Source organism: Peromyscus eremicus, chromosome 5 (genome assembly GCF_949786415.1).
Source record: "Peromyscus eremicus chromosome 5, PerEre_H2_v1, whole genome shotgun sequence".
Lineage (NCBI taxonomy): Eukaryota > Metazoa > Chordata > Mammalia > Rodentia > Cricetidae > Peromyscus > Peromyscus eremicus.
In genome coordinates, this window is record NC_081420.1 from 23,599,032 (window position 1) to 23,616,329 (window position 17,298).

General features: G+C 36.8%; 1 protein-coding gene across 1 annotated transcript in view; it reads left to right on the forward strand.

Moving 5' to 3' along the window:
- Positions 1-17,298, forward strand: part of LOC131910750 (uncharacterized) — a 280,595-nt gene that overhangs the window by 203,081 nt on the left and 60,216 nt on the right. Inside the window, exon 17 of the mRNA XM_059262637.1 lies at positions 11,811-11,970. Within this exon, the coding sequence (XP_059118620.1) occupies positions 11,811-11,970 (160 nt within the window). The remainder of the gene's footprint in view (positions 1-11,810; positions 11,971-17,298) is intronic.

Here is a 17,298-nt window from a genome sequence, read left to right on the forward strand (position 1 = left end):
GGAAGGAAGGAAGGAAGGAAGGAAGGAAGGAAGGAAGGAAGGAAGGAAAGAAGGAAGGAAGAAAGGAAGGAAGGAAGAAAGGAAGGAAGGAAGAAAAGAACAAAGAAGGAAAAGAATGAAGGAATGAAGGAACAAATGAAGGAAGGGAGGGATAAGCAATTGGAGCCAGTCACAGAAAACAAAACAAAACAGAACAAAACAAAAACAAATGCTTCATAATTCTGCTGAGACGAGGTGTCTAAAACAATCAAAGCCAGAGAATCAGAGTAGAGAGATGGTATTCAGGGACTGATGAAAGGGAAAACAAATACTTATCATTTAACAGGTATATTATTTCAAATGATTGCATTGTAGAAATATGTCATACAGCAATGTGTGTATAAATTATGATAATGTGTTGTGCACATGTGAGGGTAGATCTCATATTAAAGAGTTCTTACCAAGAGTTTATAAAAAACAACATAAGAATCAAGATAATAATTTTTGGAGTAGAATATTCTAGAAACCAATGCAAGTCTGAAGATGGTTGGTGTAATAGCCAAGGACTTCAGTGGAAGTCTGGGTAATCTTTGATACTTTACTGTGATTTGGCCAGAAGAAAGACAAAGGCATGAATAATTTAAGGCAAAAAAAGAAAAAGAGGTAAATGTCACACAGTTTTGAGGAAGTATGAAACATTGTGTTTGTAGAGATTAAATATTGCCACATGCCAGAGTTGGATGAACTTAGATTGGAAATGTCACAGATCACATAGTTAAAGGATTTTTTTTTGTCCATGATACAAGTGTTTGTATTCTTCTCTGGAAAAATGAAGACAGGGAAGGACTTTGATTTTAGAAAGATCATTCCACTTGTAGAAAAAGGGTTGGATTTCATAGGAGGCAGATGAAAGCAAGAAAGACTCACTAAAAAGTCACTGTGGTTATCTGAACAAGGGGTACCCAAACCTTAACCAAAGAGAATGACAGTGGAATGGAAAGCAGAGGTGCACTTGAGAGGTAGGTAAGGGTGGGAATAGAATTTGCGGTCTGGGCTGAAAGGAGAGGGTGAAAACGAGGATGCTGTTTCTCTTCAGGTTTTAGATGAGCAGTGAGGGGTGGCTGCAGCAATACATAAGGTGTAGATTATTAATAAACAAAGTGTTTAAGGGAGTTAACAGATGAGTTGAATTTCTATTCAGATTGACTTTAATATATGTTTTAAAATATTTTTTATTTCGTGTGTGTGTGTGTGTGTGTGTGTGTGTGTGTGTGTGTGTGTGTAGGTGCCTGTGGAGTCCAGAAGAATGTGTCTGATTCCATGGAGCTGGAGTTGTAGGTCATTTTGAGATGCCCAATGTGGGTTCTGGGAACTGAACTCTCTGCAAGAGCAGCAAGAGTTGCATCATCTCTCTGGCCCCAACCTTGAGATATTTTTTTTGTTCCCAAGGGAACATATCCTATAGGAACTTATGAGGGTAAAGGAAAAAGAAATCAATCCTGACTATGAATTTGCCAATTGAAGCCTTGAGTTTCAGTGCAAGGAAGGAAGCCCATTGGAGTGCAGGAGAAGCACTCAACACAGAATGAGAACCAATGGTCAGTATTTGCCTACTTTTGGTTTTCTGACAAAGCTGTACACAAATGAAACATAGTTTGAAAAAGAAATCCTGTGTATATGGATGAAATTTGAATCCATTTCTATGTAGAAATCAAAATTGCACAGGGAAGAGCACTTTTGTGAACACCCAAGCAAGGCCAATGACTAAAGTATCTGAAGACACAGGTACAGCACAGGTGTAGACATCTTTGCATCTTGAAGACAGGTGTTGGCTCATGAGGTGAAGGGGAGTAAGATACTGGTGAATTGCAGATGCTTGGAGGATTGGGGAAGAGGGGGTTCTCATGTGATAGCCATCGCTTGAGGAATGAAGCTCCCGCTTAAGTTTCTTTTCAGTGGACTCTTCATCCTCTGATGTGGCCCTTATGTCCCTAACATAGCTCAAGTCCAAGTTCCAATTCTTCAGGGGGAACTGTGTTGTTTTGACCCAGGGCTGGTTTGTATTTTGACATGTCATAAGCACTGTATGTCATCTTTTTAGGGCACTTACTTTCCTGGAAAAAGGAAGAAGTCTTCCCTGATCGTTCAGTTTACATTTGAGTACCCACTTGTAATGTGGCCCCAAGCCAAGTTGTTCACTTGCTAGATAATGAGAGCTCTTCTCCTATAACATGGTAAAATATAACACACAAACATGGATTTTGTAAGAGGATCCACATGAATAACCACTATATTATTTAAAATGAGTACATTTTCCAAAAAGTTAAAGTAATAAAAGAGTAGGTCATGCAATTTATACATCTGTGATTTTAAAAATTACAAGATATTACATATCATTTTTTCCACATCAATGACTCCCTTCTCAGTTAAAATGTTTACAGCTATACTCTTCATCTGACATCAATATTTTAATTATCTAGATTACTTATGAAGTATAAAAAAGTCAGCACATAATTTATACACCAAATAAGTAGAATTTGATTTGATGTATAAAGCACAAATATCACCCTGTAGAGAATTATGGTTGGAGGGGAGGGAAGCTCGCTAACAGGTGCAAATTGATGAGGGGAAAGGACAAGTTGGATGGTTTATGTGCACCTCATCTATAACTGATCTAGAAGAAATCAGCTTAATGAGTCTTGGTGCATTTTCTTAACCCTACTCTCTATTGACCTCTATGCCTAACCTAGTCTGTTAGACCTGGGCATGCTCAGAAATTCCAAATAAGGCTTTACTTATATTTTAGAAGCCAATGTTTTCAAGTAAGTAAGTCAACCCAGTGCATCAACTGAACAATTTCTCCTCGCACCATTTCAAAATATCTTTCTCTGCAATGGCATAGTTCTGGGTAGACCAGTTCTCTGAAGGAAGCACTGCTCAGATTCATGTGATGAGTAGATTGGAGAGTTTTGTCGTTGTTTTATTTTGTTTCTGACATAGATTAATAGAGATGCAGAAGTCATAAGAGCTTATCTTAGTGAAAAGTGCCAACGAAGATGTGTGCTTAGTGACTGAGAGGGTTGCCATCTCGTCAATATACACAGGCAATGATCTTGTCCTCCTGGCATGTTGGTGCAGGGCTAGCAACACAATACTGATAACAGGTGAAATTGTAGGAACACAAAGAAGACCAAATCAATAACACAGGATGTTGACAGAGAATTTGGTTTAGCTCTGGCCATCGGAAGCTCTTCAGGATGGGGACTGGACCCTGCTGAGATTGGGTGACTGGCTCTCATTGCTCCAGGAGTCTGACTTATTTGTTACTGAAGTGTTTCAGTAGCAAAAGAATTCCCACTCCCTGTGATTACAATGAGAGTGCTGACTCAACAAAAATTTCGATTCTGTGCAAGACCCTTAAGAATAAGTATAATTATTTGGGCTTGATATTTTTAATTAAAAATGTGTCATTTTCCTTATTATTGAAAGAATAAATGCTATATAGGCAAAAATAGAAACTTAAAATAAAAGTAAGTTAAAAGACCCCAATAATTTGATTATCTAGATGAAGAAAACACTGTTAAATTTTGGAATATTTATTTCCATCTTTCATGTCCTGTCTGTTAAATTTTATAAGCATGGAATTGTGTACCATAAGGACAGTTCAGGTGTTGATTTTCACCTTAATGTATGACAAACATTTTTACATTCTTTACATAGTTCAATATTTAATGCCTATACCATTTTACACAGCATTCTGTATAAGAAGTATAAAGTATTTAAATATATTTTATTGTTGAACAATAGATTGCTTCACATTTTTTCTGCATCTTGTAAATAATTGTGATGAACCTCTGAAAGCACAGGGCCTTACTCACATTTTAATTAGTCTTTGAATAGGATCCTGGAAACCCACACATACTAGTTGAGGGGATGGAATGTACTGAAGACATTTGATAACTATGGTGGAATTGTCATCTAGGGAATTTTCATGGGTGTGTGATTCTGTAGCAGATGTAGGAGAGGCCCATCATTGCATATATTCACAACATTAATAGAAGAGCCAGAACCCTATTGTTTTCCTAAATATGCATTCTTTTACTTACTAAACAATCTTGATATATTTATTACTCATTCATCTCTTTCATATCTTTTTGCGAATTGCTCTTAAATGTCTTATTTTGCCTTTCTTCTATATGTCATTCAAATCCTTTTGCTCACCAAGTTATGGGTCCCACATGTAGGATCAGTGATAACCCTTGTCTTATAGTTTAAGCAGATGATTTCTCTACTTCCTAATGGCCTTACAATTCGTATTTGACTTTTAAAATAAAAGTATTTAGCAGAGAGTGATGATGCATACCTGTAAGTGTAGAACTGAAGAAACTGAGGCAAGAGTTATTGCTGTTAGTTCAAAGACAGCTTCAGCTACACAGTATCAGGCCAGCCTGGAAGAAAAAGCAAGACCCTGTCTAAAACGAATGAAACTGTAAGATATTTTAAAGTTTACCACCAGTAAAGGATTTTATCACAGATTTTATGACTTACTTAAATAACTCAAAAATTAAAAAATAATTCCTTTTGTAAAAATTTACAACTGTTCTCTTCTATGCAGTTCAATTTTTTAAAAAAAATAAAATTCCTACTTGTAAGCCATGCACACTTCATTTTGTGTGGATAGTGTCAGTGGCTAAACAGAATGCCTTTTTATTTTCCTGGCCTGTTAATTTTATGCAATATTAAAATATTAGTTATTTTGCCATTCTATCTTGTTGGATTTATAAAGTAATTTAAATCCATACTTTTGTGTTTTCAGTGCGCTACAGAATGAGTTTCCCCTTTCTGCAGCCTCTTTCATAAAATTTATCTTTTTATTAAACTTTCATAGTCAGTCCCTATCTCATAGTGTTTAGCCTTGCAGCAAACAAGTGAAGTCTCAGCAGACATTGTTTGCATAGTTTAATTGTAAAACCTTTATATGAATAATATCAAAGATCTGCAGGCCACTTACATGTTTGTTAATATTATACAGAGAATGAGCTCTCACGACTTAAATGTAAGTTAGATTCATTTAAGCATTTAGATTCCTGGAAGCTGTACACAAATTTAAAGCACTAGTAATTAAGTTAATTAATTTGGGGGTGAGCTTACGTCTTCTTCATCATTGATTTAACAGGTCCAAATAACCTTATAAGTTTAAGCTGCTGCTTAGGAAAATTAATTTAGAATAAAGTAAATTAAGGGCCAGTTTTGATGAAAATATCATGAGCCTATTCACTGTCTGAGGCATATGTACGATAATCAAAGATTTTTTTCTCTCTTATAGATCAATCTTTTTTACAGTGTTTTTTTAATTAGAGCAAAATATTATTTATCATCTTTATGAAAACAATTATAAAGTTTCAGTAGGTAATGTAACCCTAAAAATATTGCCTGGCTCATCACCATTCTCTATACTGATTTACCAAGACTATGCACAGTAAAACATGCTTGCACAGGAATAAGCATATCTCTGATATTTGGATTCTATATTGTTTGTCCAAGTCAGTGGTTCTCAACCTGAGGGTCACAACCCCTTTGGGGCCTGCATACCCAATATCTTGTATATCAGATATTTACATTATGATTCATAACAGTAGTACTACAGTTATGAGGTAACAACGAAATAGTTTGATGGTTGAGGGTCACTACAACATGAGGAACTATATGAATGGGTCACAGCATCAGGAAGGTAGAGAACCACTTCTCTAAGTAATCTGAATGTCATCAAAATAAAAACTTCCTGAAAATTTCAGCAACCTTATCACTAAATGACAGAAGAGCTAAACAGCACAAGTGTCTTCATTTTCTACTAAGAACTGAGGACAGTGACTTGTGCATAAAAACAATAGGTTTTGAATTGACTGTGCTGTGCACTTGAATGCCCCGTAACTAGTCCAGGTAAAATGTGACAGACAAAATAATATGAGATCTGTGTACTGAGAAGCAAGTGCAGCACGTTTGAGTCTTCTCTCCTCTGCTTAAATGGAAGTGTCCGGAATACAAAAATCTGTTGAATTTACAAATTCATAAATAAATGAACATGTTTTCTTATAGGATAAAGATCCCTCTTTCCTTTCACATGAACTATAACTATCAAATTGCATGTTCCAGTGGTGGATGTCTCACTTTGAAAGCTCTTGGTCCTCCACCCAGCATGTGAGGAAGCGTTTGGTGCACATCACAGCTCTCTTGTATGTTAAGTTGCCTTAACAAAGTCATAAAAATAGATTTTCAGTTTGACTTTTTGGCCTTATCTACTTTTTAAAAAATACAGCACCATATGTTTACAGTAGGGGCGATGCAGATGCAACAGTTATTTAGTTAATACATGTAAAAAAGGCAAACAACCAAGGCAAATGATGACTAACCACAGAGGCAGAACATTCACTAACTCTCCCCTTGACAGCTCTCTAACTTGGAGTTTCTAAGTCTCAATTCAACTATCTGAGCCCTCTGCTCTGCCTCCCTGCCCAAGTGATGTTTTCCCACTAATGATCTGTTAAGTGGGTTAATATGAGCCATGCTCACATGCTAAGCACTGCAGATGACTTCCTGGTGATGCTGATGTTGGTCACACTTGCTAGGGAACTGTGCTGCATGGTGTGGGTCCGACACTTGAGCATCAGCACTCTTCCTTGTCATTGTCATTGGCCATGACACCAGCTCTCTCACCAGCACTGTCTTTCCTGATGGCTAAATTTCAAAAAGCGAGTTTAATTAGAGAAAGTACTGCTACTGTTCTGGTTGCTTTTACAGGGTACAGATCTGCCCTGGTACAGATCTTAAATCAGGTCTACCTAGACAATGGGATGTGTCAGTGTCCTCAGAGGAGTGTCTGTCAGTGTGAGCTAACACTAACAGAGCTGATCCTTCCAGACTGGCCCTTAGAACAGAACCCTAAGTCTAACCAATACATTGACACCATAGTATTCTCAGAATTCCCAAGTATAGATTTTTTTAAACATCACATTTCCTTTGAGTTGGCTTATGGAGATGACATGAGGAGCTTCCACACTGCAGGGCGTTGTTCTTGGCAGTGAGCTCCCAATATGACAACAGGAGCACAGGTGATAAGATCTAAAGGAAGCAAACTGTACTCCATAAGACTTACAAACTTGTGTTTATCTTAGGGAACAATAGAGTAAAAGATACGGAACAGGAAAAAAATAATGAAAGTTTTTACATAATGTCCTGGTTACTTACATAAGAAATCTTTGAAATGATACAATGAAAAGGTAAGTAACATTATTCAAATTCCTTAAAAGACTTGAAGAGACCTTTGTCAAAGAATACAGGAAAATGGCCAATGAAGAGGAGCTGATGCTCAGCATCACTAATTAACAGGAAAATGAAGTTCAAAACCCCATGAGTAATGACATCATACATCAAAGGACTGTTACTATCAAAAGCATAGAAAAAAAAAGTATGAAAGAGGTATGAAGAAGTTAGAACTATTGGTGCACTATTGGTAAGAATACAAAACAACGCTGTTCTTATATAAAAGTGTGGGTGGAGGATCCTCAAATAATTGAAACAAATTTCTATATGATCTATGATCCTATTTCTGCATATGGATCCCAGAGAATTAAAGCTGAATAACTAAGAAATGCATGCTCACATTCTGTGCTACATTATGCACAATAAGTCAAAGAGTTATAAGGAACCCAAATGTCCACCAGTAGATGAGCAGATGGAGCAAATGTGGAGTATGCATACCCTCGAGTGTTATTCCTCTTCATCTTACAGTACATACTCCCTCAGCCAGTCTCTGCCTTGCCTACATCAGGCTGTGGTGGTGATTCCTGGGCTCTCTGGCCCTGTACCTTTCCAAGCCTGGAATCGACCTTACCCCATCCCTGCTGCCTGTGCATCTATCCATCGTAACTCCTGAACAGGACATTTAAGCCATATATGTTAATGAATGAAAATTTGAAGAGGGAATGGTGAGGATGATCGTTCTCCGACAGTGTGAAATCACACAGATGCTGAAAGTATTGGCCCAATATCTAGACATCTGAGATGACTTTCTCTCTCTCTCTCTGGAAATGTACCTGGGAGGCATTTTGAAATTTTTTCCATTGTAGGTACCTTTTTGTTTTCTGAATTTGTTTCTTTTTCTGAAATTCTGTTTCCTTTTTACTTCTTCTTCATTCTTTCTGAGTATTTTTGCTTTCTTCTATTTATGATTCCAAACCAGACCCAGATGAATTCCCTTTACTATTAAGCGTAGTTGTGAGTACTCACTGGTTTCTAGGAGCCCAGCTGAACCCATCTTCCTATATATCAATTTTTGGCTGTCATGCTCCTCATTTAAGGTATTTGACAGTCCTACTAAAGACCACATGCATTTCAGCATGTAGTAAGAATAAGAATGGATTTCAGCCAACTGACTGTATGCTGTCTGTTCAGAGCCCTCACTGCATTGACCTAATGTAATAGCACCAGGAAGCACTCACACCATACACACAGCGACCACTTTGTATGTAAAATGACAACCCTTTTTGGAGTAAGATATAGAGATACACTTATATCTCAAGCAGACTTCATCTTTTCTCATAACCCTTAAAGTACTCCAGTAGCTGTTCACACTTGTCCTTTTAAGCTTTGAAAAAAATGTCACATATTAGGTTTCTGGAAATGACCCACATTCCGATGTGAACAAACACAGTAGCTTCTGCCACTCAGCAAGCTTGAATTGCTGCATATGTAGGGCATAGGGCAGAGGACTTGGCAAATTACTTGGTTTCATTGGCCATCATCAGCACCTGTGGCAGAGTATGTGACCTATTTCTTCAAACAATAATGCCTAAGGCATTGCAGACAGGTGGACTGGAGTTCACTTTTTAATTACATTTTGAAGAAATAACTTAAGATACAAAAAAAATTCAGGCATATTGAAAAGTCAGATTGTTAAAGGAAATGCATGTTGGCAATAATCACCACATAATGTTGCAATTTTTTTAATGTCAGAAAATATTAACTCCCTCTTAAAAACCTCAAGTCTTCAAAAATGCCTCAAAAATTATATATCCCTCCCTTAGGTTTATAGTCAGTGCCTCCATGGCCACTTTTGCTCTTTCCATTTCTTGCCCAATGGGAGCCAGCATCTTTCATTTGATATCATTCAATTTGACTGTCACATACAAACATCTAAAATGGAGCATACAGAATAGGTTTTCTCTTATTTTGTTAATGTCACCAATACACATTTTCAAAATAAAATTAGAACTATTTTGCATTGTTTGTTTGTATGTTTCCTTTTGAAATTCACCTAGCTTACTGTTAGTATCATCAGCTTTTTGAGGAGAACCTGAAAAATGGAGACTCAAAGACACATATCAGAGGACAAAATGTCCTTATATCCAAAAAAATAAAATCATATTTGGATATGTGCTATATTGCACAGACAATTATATCACCAAAAATTATATAACCATGAGTTTTCTATTTATTTATTTTTATTTACATATGCAATCACAAATTGTCTTTTCCTTGTTTCCATAAACTGGCTTTGTAGAGCTGTAAAATATGCTGAAAACTAATAAAGGTTTGTAAATTGACTCATTAACAACACATCATAGAGCTTTACATTGGAAAATGCCACCCAAAATGGCAAGAAAAAAATTAAATACGACTAAAATGCAATTAATCTTTGCACAGCTTTCCATATTCCAATATGCCATTTTGTTCTCTGTCAAAACATTTGTTAACTGTCCTACAGATCCAAGCTTTGATGTTTACATAATTATTCTTTCACATGGAATAAAAGAGAAATAAAAAGAAGACAGACATTTTCTGGGCAAAAGGAACATAAGCCAGCAGAAACAGGACTGTGATTCCTAATTAATTCAAAGTTAATTGCATTGTTGATAATCCCACACTTAAAAATCTTCATATAGAAACTGTTTGCAACACTGAGTTGACAGGAATGTAACGGCATTAAATCACCATGGAAACAGATAGATGTACCTTGCATTGAATAAGCAGAAGAGAATGGTCAAGAATAGTTCTTGATTAATAAGCCAACCAGCAAATCATTCAGATGCCTGGGCCAGAATCTCAAATCAGAGCACAACACAACAGTGGAAGCATTCCAAGATGGAATCAGGCTGGCTAGGGCTGTAAATCTGGGATGGAGCCTCTATGCTGCATATGTAAAATCTTGGGTTTGATTCACAGAGGATGTAGATATACAGTCTCACAGGTTACATAACCAGTCCTGTGATGAATTCAAGGTCATTGAAAAAGGAAACAGACTCATAGATTTTATTCAGAAATTCAGGTTAAAAAAAAAAAAAACTAACGCTACTATATTAGAAAGAATCAAATTGGAGGTAGTTAAATGAAACCCTTATATGTTTGTTTGAGACGGGGTCTCACTATGTACCCTGGCTGCCCTAGTACTTGTTTTGTAGACCAGGCTGCCCTTGAACTCACAAATGTTCTGCCTCCCGAATGCTGGCATTAAAGGCATGTGCACCCCAACCTGGAAATATGTGCCATAACATAAGTCAACATGAGAGAATAAAAGAAACTTTGGACTTAGTTTTTCTTTTAAAATTTATTTTTTTTTAATTTTTTGCTTGTTTAGTCTATTACAGCAAGGAAACAAGCCTGCTCTGTTGAACAACTGACGTGCTAATCTCATATACAATATGAGTTTAATTGAGAACAATTATCAATAATCTAAAATACCAAATTAAGAATTGAAGAGGTATTTTAATGTAGAAATATTAAAAATCTATAAGCTAGAATGTTTTTTGACATTTATTTATGTATTTATTTATTTGTCTGACCACTGAAGTAAAATGCTTCCAATTCTGCAATTGGAATGTTCAAAAGGCACTTCTGTACTATGGCTAAGTGTATTTTTCCTGACAATTTCATACATGAGTATTGTATTTACATCATTTTACTTCCTTCTTCCCCTTCCAATTTCTTCTGAGCACCCACTCAAATTCATAGCCTCTTCATTACAATTATTACACACACACACACACGTATGTATGCATTACATATATATATACACACACACACACACACACACACATATATATATATATATCCTGGGTTAGCATATTGACACTGACCATGAGGGAGCTTGGTCTAACCAAGAGGTTACCAGCACACCTCTACTGAAACTAGTTCTGGATATGTAAGCACAGCCAAAACTACACAAAGGCAAAGAATAAACAGGCCATTCTTTCAGAGTTCTAATTTTACTCTGGGTTTTGACAAAACAAAATGGATTAGGGCTAGTGTACATATTTACTTTTCTCTGTCATTGGTGATATTTAATGGAAGATGTTCTTGAACATTGACTTAGTTAATGTCCAAAATAATCCTGTAGCTGTTACCTACCAGCATCATGGAACTTATGGGGCATGAGGAAGGTGGAGGTGGAATGGAGTGGAGGGGTATTCTCAAATTAATATATGGAGGAAGAGTGAATCCACATTCAATTTTCTTTAGGGAAATTCCAAATATTAATCTAATTTGAATGTTCAATCACAGTCAATGGCCAAATATTTCTTAATTTTCTGTATCACAAACTAATCAGTAGGTTTATAGGAAGTAGTAGCAAAAATACCCACATTGCATTTTTTTTTATTAGACTATGTAGCTGAAAAGATTTTTAAATAATTTCCGGAAATGTAATCATCAAACAATTTCTGAAAAAAAATAATGGGACAAGTGAGCTGAATAAACAGATGATGATAAGAAAAATATTATTTGCTCAAAAAATTATTTGGAAATGTGAACCCAGACAAGAAGTCTTCTTTTTTTAGATTGCACAATGACTCTTGGATACTAGATGCATTTCAGAGAATCCACAGTGATGAAGTCAAATTCTTCATACCATATGATTTGGAAATTTCCAATCAGGAGCTGAGTTACATCGTAAAAAGGTCCGAGCAGTGGAGAGGAATCAATGGTGAGAGAAGGAAGGTGAGTTGGTGTGAAGCTGACAGAAACTTCTCTGTCCCCACCTCAGCGAGCTCCGCCTTTCCTCCTGTTGCTCTGGAAGTGGCTCACTATCTTGTTCGACACCACATCTGTTTATTTGTCAAAGCGAGGTGGTTCTTAGTTTAGAGGTTATTCTTTTTACACACATACACACACACACACACATACACACATGCACACTACACACACTCTACACACACGCAGATATATGTATTGTGTGTAATGTGGGTGTGGGTGTAAATATGGCAAATCTATACCAAAGCTGTGAGAAGTAAAAAGGAAGGTGAGGGTAGGGAATTTGCTCATGAGGGATTGGTTCAATGGAACTTTGAGTAGGCTGGAGGAAGGAAATGATCTGTTCTCCGATAGTCCTTTGATACCTTTGTTAGTGAGTCCCTAAAGTCTTCTTAGGTTCTTTCTAGAGACATTAATTTTTTTTTGTAAATCTTTTGATAGCACTGGACATTTGCTTCCTTGGTCTCTTCTATCTCCATGCTATTAGAGTTGGTGTACCTGTTTTTCTTGTTTCTTACTCTACATAGACCTTTGATCAACTCCTTTCAAAGTATTGCCTGCCATATTAAGGGCTCTCAAATATACACATTTGGCCACACCTCCCCCTTGAGTCCCAAAATATATAGCCCAGTAGCTTATTTGGATATTTTCCAATGGATAGCCCAAAAATCAACTAACTCCTGTGGGTCAACCCAACTCTATCTCAGACATGTTTAATTTAACATGCATTTCACCTGTGTCAGGACCCCAAAGGAACTATACTTCTGTGGTCTTTGTATGTAAAATTTTCATCTATTCTGAATTGCAAAGGACCAAAGTGCAGAGTTTTTTTTCAAACCTGCCCTCATTTTGTTGACTTTGATCTGATCAAATCCTATTGAGTTTGCTGAGACTTCCTTTTTGAACCTATTTTCCTTTGCAACATAGATGCAGGACCTCAGTGCCCACTGTGACAGAGCTGTAGGACCCGGAGAACTGTGCTGGCTATTTGTAGCTTCACCCTGCTGTTGCCCCATTTTCACACTGGGAATCCCTTCTCTGCTCTGCTTCCCATGACTTTTCTAACATGCAAATGTAACCCTGCCTTTCTTCCCATTGACTGCTTCTCACCTACTTTTTGAGTCACATCTCCTCCATTTTCATCCCTCCCACCTCTTCCCAATCAGCAAACATCTTTTAATCAATCTGAGTAATTCATAAAAGTATGAATACTTTTATAAATCTTTTATACATATTCAAGGTCACATACGCTCCTGTTTAAGGGAGATTCTCTAGCTTTTTGTGCATGATAGGATGAGAGTCTTGTTCCAAATCTTTTTTTTAATTTAATTTTCTTTTTATTTATTCTTTGTGTCTGTCACATCATGCATCTCAATCCCATTCATGTCCTGTCAGTTTGTATCCACCCACTGCCCTTGCAACCTCCCCCACCCCACAAATAAAATAAAATTTAAGAGAAAAAAAGAAAAAATAGAAAAAGAAAAGGAAAACTCTACTCATGGAAGCTGTTGTACAACATAGTGAGTCACAAAGTAAACCGTTTTATCCATATATCTTTATGTGCAAGTGTTCAATGCAAAGAGTCATTGTTCTGGTTCGAGGCCTCTGGTTTCTGCTACACTATCAATGCTGGGCCCTCACTGGGTCTCCTCTTGGATATCCTGTTGTTGCCCTGTGTTATGGAGATCCTGCAGTTTTGGATCTGCAGGACTGGCCCCTTCACATGCTTCAACAGATCATAGATGGGGTGGATGTTAGGGTGGGCCATCGTAACCCTGGTTGTGGGCCTGGGGAATTGCAGGGTTGGTCAGCCTGCCAGCTCTCCCTTGTCCTCACTACTAGGGTGATCTCTCCTGCATTGCCCCAGCTAGTTCACCCTTTGCAGTGATGAACAAGGGATGGGGCCAGTTCTGCTTTCACAATTCTTAATCCAAGTATCTTCTCTGCAGATTTAATCCAGACCAAACTGTTTCTTTTTGGTCATGAGTTCCTGTCTTACCTGACTGTTCAGTGTGTCTGACAACCTAAGGATGCTCATGGTTCCCTCTTTCTTTGAAACTAAGCTCTCCATGTACAAGTAGAGTAATTTCTTTACCTTTATATCATTTGTGTCCTTTGCTACATATTTACCAGATAAGTTTTGATATATGCAGGAACCATTGGCAATGTTGGTTACTTTTTTTTTTTTTTTGCTGTGATAAATACCATAACCTAAAGCAGCTTTAGGGTTTATTTTGGCTTATGATTCCAGAAGGCTAAATGTCTGTGATAGTGCACAAGGAGCTATCAGGAGCAGGAGTAGTAATGTGTGTGATCACATTCCAGCCACTTGCAGAAAGCTGAGAGTGAACTGGAAGTGGGAAAGGCTGTAAACCCTCAAAGCCCATGTCCAGTGACTCACTTCCTCCAACAGGCCTCCACCTCCTACAGGTTCCATAGCCACCCCAAACAGCACCTCCAACTGGGGACCAAGTGTTCAAGTGCATAATTCTATGGGGTGCATTTTTCATTCAAATCACCGTAGTCGGGTAGGTGAACATACTTAATTTGCCCATGGAATGGGCATATATAGTGAATCTTATCCTGCTGCCTACTTAACAGATATTTAAACATTAGCTTAAGAAACTGCAGGTGGTTTTACTTCGCTTGGGTTCGTCTTTACTTCTGCTTTATAGTTAAGCTAACAGTGGAACTGACTTTTCCCAGCTCACTGTCCTTGAACTGAAGCAAAACAAACTGAATTCTACTGTGTATTCATCCTGGGTTCTCATTGACTTACAACAACATGTGTAAAGGTCCAACACAGTTGAAATTAATTATGCAAGAGCACTTCCTCTCTGAGATAATTTCACAGTGCCTAGGGTATGTATAAAGAGCATTTTATTTCATTATTAAGTTTCACAATATGGAAGTTTAGAAACTTGGAAGCTATCCAAAGTTGAGTACCAGGATGTTCCAAAAAGAACAGCAGTAAGTTAAAAAAAAAAAGACAGAGAAAAACATAATTATTGGAATATTTATTGGCTCTGTTTAGCAAAGGGAAGATAGTATTGATGCTTCAATGCTAGAAGGAATATTAAAGGAGGCTGTAGAATTATTAATATTTATATTGTCCCTTATAAAATTACTTAGGCTGATCCATGTTGGAGAAAAGTTGAATTTAAGAAGAGACTTTAAACTTTGAGTGTCAGTAATTTTTTGTGTTCACATTCAAATGGAGCAGAGAAAGAAAACCAAGTAGATTAAATGTAATTAAAGTAAACAATTTAACCAAAATGATGGCAGAGTAGGTTTTGACTTAGATGCAGTTGGGCCATATGTCTACATACATACCTTATTCTCATTACAACACCTATTGACTAATCCTCTATCAGAGTTATGAATAAATATATTTCATAAATCACTTGAAATCCCACAGAATACCTGTTATTCCGTCTTGAGAATATTATGTTTATTAATAATACACAAACACTTTGAAGAGATGGCTCAGTGAATAAAGGCACTGGCTGCCAAATCTGATGAGCTGAGTTTGATCCCTGGTACCCACATAGTGAAAGCAGAGAATCAACTCCCATGTATGCACATGCACACAGTGTGCATTCATACACGTGAATGAAATGTGGTTTTTAAAAATTAAGAAAAGTAGGCCAGCAGAGATGGACAGTGGGGCGTAATGTTCTCCCTGAGTGTCCAAGTGTGATTCCCCACACCCACGTCAGGTGGTTGATAACTTCCTGTAACTCCAGCTCCAGCTCCTGCACACATAGCACACACACAAAAGCATACACATACACATAATTGAAAATGACAAAAATAAATTTTAAAATAAATTTATAGACTTATCTTTGACCTATGTGTTATGTCTCTTGGTCCCTGGACACTTGTGTTGTGACACCTTACACTTCACTTCTCATGTTACTCTTTTTACATTGCTTTATGCTTGCCTATCTAGTCTAGTTTAGCAAGGAAACAAGCCTGCTATGTTGAACAACTGACATGCTAATCTCAAGATATAAAGCAGTTAAATTGAGAACAATTATCTATAATCTAAAATACCAAATTAAGAATTTAAGAGGTATTTTAATATAAAAACATTTCAAATGCATAAACTAGGATTCTTTTTGACATTCATTTATTTGTTTGTTTATTTATTTAGTGTGTACATACATACAAGTGCCACAGCCTGCATGTGAGGTCAGAGCATAACTTGCAACTTACAGGAGCTGATTCTCTCAGTCCACCATGTGGGCCCTGAGGGGATCAAATTCAGGGCTTCAGGCTTGGTGGCGAGTGCCTTTACCTACATAGCCATCTCACTGTTGCCTAGAATTCCTGTACTCTCAAATTTGATCTACAGTTTTGTCACAGTGCTATTAAGAATACAAGTCTCCTTTTTATGTGCTGGAAAAATTGCACCGTAAATGGACACTTTATAATATGCTTAATTTCCTTTTATTAAATTGATAAGTGCAAAAGCACAGAGCACATCGACATTATGATGAGAACTTAACATTGTTGAATTTTATAATTTTTGCACTTTCATTCATATACTTTTTCATTTGTTCAGTGACAGCCGAGATGATAATTTCAAAGTATTTTAGCCATCTTTTTTTTTGATAAGGAAAGGTCACTTTCAGTAGTCAGAAAAGACATCATTCTATTAAACTAATTTGCCTACATGCAAATTTTGTCATTTTTACCTCATTAACTATTTATCATGGAATAAGAAGTATATATATTCATGAAGGGGCAGCTTGCAGCCTGATGGAGCTGGAACTAATATTTTGCAACTCTAATGACTTTTTTGCATCCTTAATTAGATAGCATAAGGTTGATATGATTAGGTCAGGATGTAGTGTTTTTCATTAAAATACATTTTAGAAGCTGTATTCATAATCTGCCCTTGCAATTAAATAATGAGCCTATGAATTTAATATTATCGACCCAATTATTATCCCATGCAAACGTATACCTTTAATAAATTTGTGCCGTAGGACCTTCATTAGCATCAGAAAGAATTATATTTCTAGGTCTGTAGATTGAATAGCTACGGTTAAACTTATGTAATGATCTTAAATGTATCAGGAAGCAAAGCTCTGATACCTAACCATTCAATTCCAAAATGTGCCTTACTATTTGTTGAAGACTCATTTACATTGTAATTATTTTCTTAAAGAAACTACCACTTTAACACAGGCTACTGGAGCTCATTAAAAAAAAGCAGGGTATTAGGTGAAAAGGAAGGTGAGAGGCAGCCGTGTGTGATGGGAAAACAGTGTGAAAATTTAGAGATAT